Source organism: Carcharhinus amblyrhynchos, chromosome 20 (assembly GCF_965287045.1).
Source record: "Carcharhinus amblyrhynchos chromosome 20, sCarAmb.v2.hapA, whole genome shotgun sequence".
Classification (NCBI taxonomy): domain Eukaryota; kingdom Metazoa; phylum Chordata; class Chondrichthyes; order Carcharhiniformes; family Carcharhinidae; genus Carcharhinus; species Carcharhinus amblyrhynchos.
The window spans coordinates 8,014,399-8,023,145 of NC_137343.1; the positions used below are offsets into that span (position 1 = coordinate 8,014,399).

General features: G+C 40.3%; 1 protein-coding gene across 2 annotated transcripts in view; it reads left to right on the top strand.

The window, feature by feature from the left end:
- The window catches only part of txnrd2.2 (thioredoxin reductase 2, tandem duplicate 2), a 95,346-nt gene extending 87,249 nt beyond the window's left edge, over positions 1-8,097 (top strand). For both annotated transcript variants that reach the window (XM_080208053.1, XM_080208054.1), the window contains exons 15-16: positions 5,154-5,323; positions 7,025-8,097. In XM_080208053.1, the coding sequence (XP_080064179.1) occupies positions 5,154-5,323; positions 7,025-7,148 (294 nt within the window). In that variant the 3' untranslated portion in view covers positions 7,149-8,097. The remainder of the gene's footprint in view (positions 1-5,153; positions 5,324-7,024) is intronic.
- The last annotated feature ends 650 nt before the right edge of the window (positions 8,098-8,747 follow it).

Here is an 8,747-nt window from a genome sequence, read left to right on the forward strand (position 1 = left end):
AGACTGAATTAGGTACTCTGAAGTGGGACGTGAACCCATGACTTTCTGATTCAGGTATGAGTGCACCACCCAGTGAGCTGATGTCTGAGTGTTACAATCGGACAGCACAATGCAGGAAATTGGAACCTGTGTTTCAGAAAGAGAGAGTGGTATAAGAGTCTGTCCGTTAACCCCAGCAGCATTGTTGCTGTCAGGAGGCCCGTGTGTGATCTCCTTCACCTTTCATGCAAAGATTGTAGAGAAGTGTTTACCTTGATATTCATAAGGTCTTGTGCTTCAAAAGATTTTAATTATAGAGAGAAGTTTGACTTTAAAATAAACCCAATACATTGTAAGACACAACGTGTTGCAAAAATTGATAGATGTGTGACTACAATTGGCTCTTCCACATTATAACATCTGCTTAAGGAGCCAACTTGACATTTAATGAGAAAGAGATTGAGATTCTAAACCAATGTGGGTATATAAAGTCTTGTCATTATCTGAAGCAGTTATACCTGGTGGGTGCTGGTGATGGGACATTTGATGAGATGCCACATAAGAACTTTGTGGATAAAATAACTTTTTGAATAGAAGAGCCAAAGTATTTAACTGGATAAATAGTAAGAAGCAAAGATGTCAAATGATGATTTTGGCAAAACATCTTCAGCATTAGCTGTTAATATCCAATAGATTCTATTGATGGAGTTAAATACTTAGTTTAAGGTAATAAGGTGGACAAGTTTTGGGTGGCATGATGGCAGTGTTTAGCACTGCTGCCTTACTGCCAGGGACCTGGATTCAATTCTGGCCTTGGGTAACTGTCTGTGTGGAGTTTGCACATTCCTGTGTCTGTGTGGGTTTCCTCTGGGTGCTCCAGTTTCCTCCCACACTGCAAAGATGTGTGGGTTAGGTTGATTGACCATGCTAAATTGCCCCTTAGTGCCAGAGGGATTAGGAGGGTAAATAGTGGGGTTACAGGGATAGGACAGGACTGGGTGAGATTGTTCTCAGTGCAGGCTTGATGAGCCAAATGGGCTCTGTCTGCACTGTAGATTCTATGCTTCTGTGATTAGATAATCATACTCCAACGTGTACACAAAGAGTCAGCCAGCACGGGGGGGGGAGATTGTGTTAGATTAGAGAAGTAAGCTCTGCATTAATAATAAACAATCTTTACTAAAGCATCCTGATCTAAATGTCTTCATAACCAGGACATTGACCTCAGCTACTCATGTGATCTTCACACTGGTTTCGCCTCACTTTTGACGGTTGTCAAAAGTGCCTTGGATCTAAGATCTGGAATTTCCTCTCTGAATCTCTCCATTTCTTTACCTCTGTCTGTCCTTCTATGATGCTCCTTCCACCCTATCTCTTTGACCAAAATGTTTGTTCACCTGCTTTAATATCTCCTCAGATGGCTCAGTGTCGAGTGCTGTGCGGCACCTTGAGACATTTTATGCTCTTACAAGCACTATTTGCAAGCCTTCTTAGGTTATATAGAAAGGAATGGTTTTATAGGAAAAAGGGTCAGATTCAGTGAAAATTGACTAGAAGTCAATCACAACAGGAATTTAATATTGACAGAAAGCTTAAACAGAAAGCTATGACAGCTAAAGAGGGCTTTAATTTTCGACAACAGGCTGGCAAAAAGATCCAGAAGAAATAGTTGACTGATAATTGCACGTGTCAATCCAGTGAGCAGCACTTTCAAGAGTGAAAAGTGATCCAACTGAACAGTTGAGACAGGCTGGAAAGATAGGATGACATCCTGCTGTGCTGCTCTTTGCTCTGAGAGTGAGAGAAGTGAAGAAATTGTCATCATAGCAGTCAACTCTGGATGCAGATACTGCGTAAAAGATTCGGGGTAAATGTGAATTGGAATAAAAGCAAATTACTGCAAACTGAAAAAAAACAGAAAATTCTGGAAAATCCCAGCAGGGTCTGACAGCATCTGTGGAAAGAGATTAGAGCTCAGGCAATCCAGTCTCAAAATATTGGCTCTATTCTCTTTCTCCACAGATGGTGAAATTTTCTGTTTTTTGTTGTGAAGCATTGCTCCCTATTTTTGAACAAAGCCCTTCTGAAAGAGACAGGAAATGGAAAGGATCCAGAACAAGGGAAACAAAGATTATTCCATAATATTTAAATAAAAATCTCCAAGCTCTGAACATTTGCTTAGAGCACAATGAGTTGTTAAACAGAGGAATAAAGGAAGAATGGGTAAAATGTTGGATATTTTTCAGTGTGCCTCAGTCCCATAAGTCTTGGGCATGATGAGTTATTACCAGACAAGTCTGGAAAATCCCGATTCACATTTACCCCGAATCTTGTATGCAGTATCTGCATCCAGAGCCGAGTGATACGACAATTCCTTCACTTCTCTCACACTCTGAGCAAAGAGCAGCACAGCAGGGTGTCATCCTATCTTCCAGCCTGTCCCAGCTGTTCAATTGGATCACTTTTCACTCTTGAAAGTGCTGTTCACTGGATTGACACGTGCAATTATCAGTCAACTATTTCTTGTGGATCTTTTTGCTGGCCTGTTGTCAAAAATTAAAGCCCTCTTGGCTGTCACGAGCTTTTAAGGATCTTATTGTCAATATTAAATTCCTGTTGTGATTTACCCCTAGTCAATTTTCACTGAATCTGACCCATTTTCCTATAAAACCATTCTTTTCTAATATAACCTATAACCTGCAGGTGGATAGTCAGCCTGCACAATGATTCCAGTTTCCCAAATTATATTGGTACCACTCAGTATTGTTGGAACATAAGACGTAGGAGCAGAATAGGATTGGCGGGGGGGAGGGGTCAGTTTAGATGTTGAGGGGGAGCTTCTTCACTCAAAGGGTGGTGAATCTCTGGAATTCTCTGCCCATTGAAGTGGTGGAGGCTGCCTTGCTAAATATATTTAAGTCACGGGTAGATAGGTTTTTGATAGACAGGGGAATTAAGGGTTATGGGGAGAAAGCGGGAAAGTGGAACTGATCCACTTCAGATCAGCCATGATCTTATTGAATGGCGGGGCAGGCTCGAAGGGCTAGATGGCCTACTCCTACTCCTACTCCTATTTCTTATGTAGAATTAGGCCACTTGGCCCATCAAGTCTGCTCTGCCGTTCAATCATGGCTGATTTTTTTTCTCATCCCCATTCTCCTGCCTTTTCCCCATAACCCCTGATCCCTTCATAAATCAAGACCTATCTATCTCTGTCTTAAAGACACTCAATGACCTGGCCTCCACAGCCTTCTATGGCAAAGAGTTCCACAGATTCACTACTTTCTGGCTGAAGAAATTCTTCCTCATCTCTGTTTTAAAGGATCGTCCTTTTAGCCTGAGGATGTGCCCTCTGGTTCTAGTTTTTCCTACCTGTGGAAGCATCCTCTCCACAACCACTCTATCCAGACCTTGCAGTATCCTGTCAGTTTCAATAAGATCCCCCCTCATCCTTCTAAACTCTAACGAGTACAGACCCAGGGTCCGCAATTGTTCCTCTTGCGACAAGCTCTTCATTCCGGAGATCATTATTGTGAACCTCCTCAGGACCCTTTCCAAGGCCAGTGCATCCCTCCTTGGATATGGGGCCCAAAACTGCTCACACATATTCAGAGTTTTCCACTCACAATCTTTTCAGAATGAAGGACAAGTTTTCAAAGTTTTGCAATTAATTTACTTTTTAAGAACAGTTTTTAAATGGAAAAAAACAGGCTGCTGAATACACACCTCACAACTGTTTTAAATCCAACAATGTTCAGAAAATGCATGGAACCCACGCAAACTAGGTATTTTCCTCGTTCTAATTCAGTCAGTTTTCAAAAGTAAGTGTGTTGAGTTTTAAAGCAAAAACTTCCTCCAATTATCTCACGTGATCATCTGTTATGTTGACAATTTGAAATCATAAACAATCCAATTTTGAGCAGCTGTCAGACGCGCGCATGCACACACAGTATTTCCTCATTTATGTTTCTCAGTTTAAAAAGGAAATGGGTTCAAATTTGAACACTATAATTACTGCCTGTCCTCTGTTGATAGTAATTAGAATGTTTGTTTTCACACAGTTGGGCGAGGCAGTGGCAGACAAAAGAAAATAAAATCATAAAACACCAAATTTTGAATGAGAACTTGGAAAGTCACAAGCCAGTGTTGCTGTGGGTGGGATCCCTCAACCAATGCTGTCCATTCCAGGCCTTACCCCTATCCTCACTGCTGCTAACTGTGAGCTCAACTCTTCATTAAATCTAACCTCGCATTGCCTCCATAGACCTGCCAGATTCTTTTGGTGCCCTGAAGTATGATGCCAGATTATAGCCCACCATCGATAATTTTCATAGAACAGTGAATAGGGATATGAAATTGAAGTTCTAATACCCCTCTGATTACAATGCAACAAGTTTACACAGAAATTGCCATTATACATGCGGACATGGATTTGTAATGGAAATATAAAAATAAGGACAGAATGTTTGGTTTTAAAATGGTGACTGAGTTATGTATGCACGACATTTGGTCCTGACTCCTTGCTTGCAATGAGATATTTGATTTATTATTGTCACATGTATTACTATACAGATAAAGAATACCGTTCATAGAGAAAGAAAGGAGAGGGTGCAGAATGTAATATTTTAGTCATAGCTAGGATGTAGAGAAAGATCAACTGAATACAAATCTGATGGCAGCAGGGAAGGAGCGGTTCTCCAGTCGGTTGATACAAAGGCCAAGGAATTACTCATCAGCTTTTTCCACTGCAAAACTTTGCATCCACATTTATAATGGAAACTGTTACAAATTTGTCACGTTCTAATGACACCCTCTCACTGGTAGAGACTTGGCAGTAGCACCATTGGCAGGGGTATGATAAATTTACATGGACAAATTGCATTATAAATGTGAACATCAAAATCTGTAATGGAATTATTAGACTAAACACTGTAAAATGGCAATTACATGGCTTCCTTATTCTACTATACTGCTTCCCATGAATACGGCATTTGGTCTTAAGTCCTGTCAGGACTTAAGTCAGGGGAGATCATCATACACACATGGGTGAGCATATAAATATATTTATAACATACACGTAGATATACAGATATTCATGTGCATTTATCATGCCTACGTAGATATGGAAGAATATTTCACTATATCTTATTATTTTGACCTCTATCTTTGACCAGGTTTATCATGCATATTACAAGCCACTGGAGTTTACGGTAGCTGAACGGGATGCCACGCAGTGCTATGTCAAGATGGTTTGCTTACGGGAAGGCGACCAACGTATTCTTGGGCTTCATTTTATTGGACCAAATGCCGGAGAGGTCATTCAAGGATTTGCACTGGGAATAAAGTAAGACACTTGAGAAGTTTGGTTTTTATTTATATTAAAAATATCTTTGTGATGCATACCAATGTTTAACTAAATGGCGAAATACTTCCTTTATACTTAGAATAACTAGTGGCCTATATTTGAATTCTGCCTATCTATTGTGGGTTGTGTGCTGCAGTGCTGAAATCAGCCACGTTCATGTGAATAATTATATTTAGGACTATATGAACCTCCAACATCATCTGACAAAGCAAAGCTAAGACTTAACATTTATACAACATATTTCATTTTTGTGGTGCTTTCCCTATCCAATATGAGAAAACCAATTAGGATTAGAAAAGGGGAAACACAAAGGGAGAGAAGGAATTTTGCATTTATTTTTTAAATTGGGGGGAGGAAGATATCAATATGAGCAGCATGGAAGGAGGAAAAGTGTCGCCGTGCCAAGAGTTGCCTCTAATGATGGAACAGAAACAGCATGAAGAAATGGCGTGTTGGGAGCTGGACTCTGCATGGAGATGTGTAGACAGAGTGCGAAAGACCGTTGTATGACTTAAGTGATGTGTTTGAAATTAATTTGTTGGGGCACAGGAAACAAACAGAACTTGGAAATCACAAGGGATGGAAGAGAATCTTTATGGGTGAAGTTACAGGCAGGAGTGAGGTTTTGGAGAATAGAGACCTGGTAGGAGAGTGTAATGTGTTTTTCCTCCAACCACCTTCTGCAAAGGTTATGTTTGGGCCACATGCTGCCTGCCTTTAACTCCTGCAGACTCACACCTGGAGGTTTGCGTGTTCAGGAGATAGCACAGTTTCTCCTCCTCTCTGTTCCACACCAGGGGGCAGGTCTGATGTCTGGGCCTTGAGCAAAGTGGAGTCTCAAGGCTCGACATCCCCTTTGAATTGCACCTCTTTTCTGCTTGATGCCTAACTTCTCTGCTCATTGTAAAGTTCATGACAAGTTCTTCCTGTATATGAACTTAAATCTGCACAGCATCATATACAGCAGCAACAAGACTAAAAATAACAACTTATTTTTCAAATAAAGAGCTGTGATGCTACAAATTACAGCTAATGCAATTCTAGCATCACCGAGGTCTCATCCATCTGCTTACTCTTGAGTCATTGGTAAATTATATGTTTGTAGTGCTGACTGTAATGAGTATTTTGTTGCCTCGTTAAAATTACAGTCTTGTTGGGAGGGATGAGGAAAACACTACTTCCTGTGCTAGACTTTGGTTGCTTTTATTTAAACTAAATCAAAATTTTGGTAATAATTTGAAGTGTTTGTCAGACCCAACCAACCTTGCCACCATTTTCCAGCATATGTTTCCAGAACTGTCTGCAAACCTGTGTGTGCTTCAATGGGTAAATGTAGATGAGATGGTCCACTAGGAGCCATAAATATGAAATTCACCAATAAATCTAGTATGGATCTTGGGAAATTCTTTGCTGTTGGAACTTGCTATCAGAGAGTAGTTGAACAGAAGTTAAATGGATGGTCGATATGTGCATAAGAGCAAAATAACTAAGACACATTGATGGAGTGGGGCTGAAGTAGAATGGGAGGAGGATTATGTGGAACACGGACACTCGTAAAAACATAACCTGATCCTTTGCTGTAAATTCAGTGTCGTTGTACGCCCATCTCTCTCATTCCCTCTCTAGTAATAAATATCTTATTTCAATTCAGATTAAACTTGGATTTTTTTTTTCCCCCAGGTGCAATGCTACATACTCTCAGCTAGCATCCACCGTGGGTATCCATCCAACTTGTGCAGAAGATGTGAATAAACTGAACATCACCAAGCGCTCGGGCCTGGACCCAACAGTCACAGCCTGCTGAGGTTAAATGTCATCCCTGAACCAACTGGCACACCATAAAACTCTACAGCACTTAAGAAAAATGCACACTGGAGATTAATCCCTGTTTGAAATGGGCTATCTCAAATCAAAATTATTACTGGCTTTGACTATCGACATTTCCAAGACTTGATCAACAATTTAAGTTTGACTTAGTTTCAGTGACGTGAAGTATTAACGTTGGATTAAGTAAATGAATGGAACATAATTATCTTTTAAGTTTATCAGATTGTATCTTAATTTTTGATGCTGTCCTTAAGGGGGTCTGTGGGTGAGTCCTATCATGAAAGGAGACAATTCCTAAATAAGCCAGCAGAGGGGGATGTCTGATTATAAAGCTGGATGTGAGTTAATATTGTCAATTCATTATCCAGAACGGAGATTGTTTATAATCAGTGTTGCAAAACTGCAGGTTGCAAGTTCTATGTTTTGTTTTAAAGCTGTAAGCTTAGGACCCTGTGCGCCTGTTGTACTGGAAACTTGCATTTACATCAATTCTATACCACAGGTGAGAATGTATTTTAGAAATTGTTGAATGTGCATTTTTATCTTGTACTGCAAACAATTTCCAATTCACAAGCTAGAGATTTTGGTGTGCTGTTCAGGGATTACTGGAAAAGAGGTAAAAAGTGGTTTGACTGTTGCTGTTAATTGGTATGCATTTTGCTTCTTAAATGTATATCATGTAAACAAGAACAGGCTGAACATGTGCCAGTTCATGATGACTGATTTATAAACCCATATTGTGGGATAGATTGGTCTGATGCAGATTGGCATTAAAATAAATATGAGTTTATAATAAATAAAGCAATATTTTAGTTTGGTCTCGTATTTGTTATTTTAAACTGTTATGGGAAAAGTAAATGCTAAATTGAGGCCATTCAACCCATTGTACAAGTGCTGGTTCGGAGTAAAATCGTACTGACACACCATCCATCTGAAATAGTTTAACATTTTTTAAAACTCACCTTAAATATAGCACAATTTTGTGAAATTACAGGTCACTGACCAACAGAAAATCTGCAGCCTTCATAGGGGAATAGCGTTTACACCAGAGTGAATTTCAATTGTCCCACTTTTTGACCATCAGCTCTGCTGATCAGTGTACTGTGTGTTTCTGGCTATTGCTGGATTTATGAAGTACTGATTTTCTCCACTGATGTGTACTTATTCTCTGCAACTTTACCCCTGCTATAAGCAGTCCCACATCAAACTCCTTGTCAATGTCCAACAGGGCAGCCCAGTGCTTAGCACTGCAGCCTCACACCACCAGGAACCCAGGTTCAATTCCGGCCTTGGGTGACTGTGTGGAGTCGACACGTTCACCCTGTGTCTGTGTTGGTTTTCTCTGAGTGCTCTGGTTTCCTCCCACACTCCAAAGATGTATTAAAAGTTATTACTAAAGTTTATTTATGTAAGGCTTGTATTAAGGTTGCAATGAAGTCACTGAAATTCTCCTAGTCGCCACGCTCTGGTGCCCATTTGGGTCAATGCATCTAACCAGCACGTCTTTCAAACTGTGGGAGGAAACCAGAGTACCTGGAGGAAACCCACGCAGACACAGGGGGAACATGCAAACTCC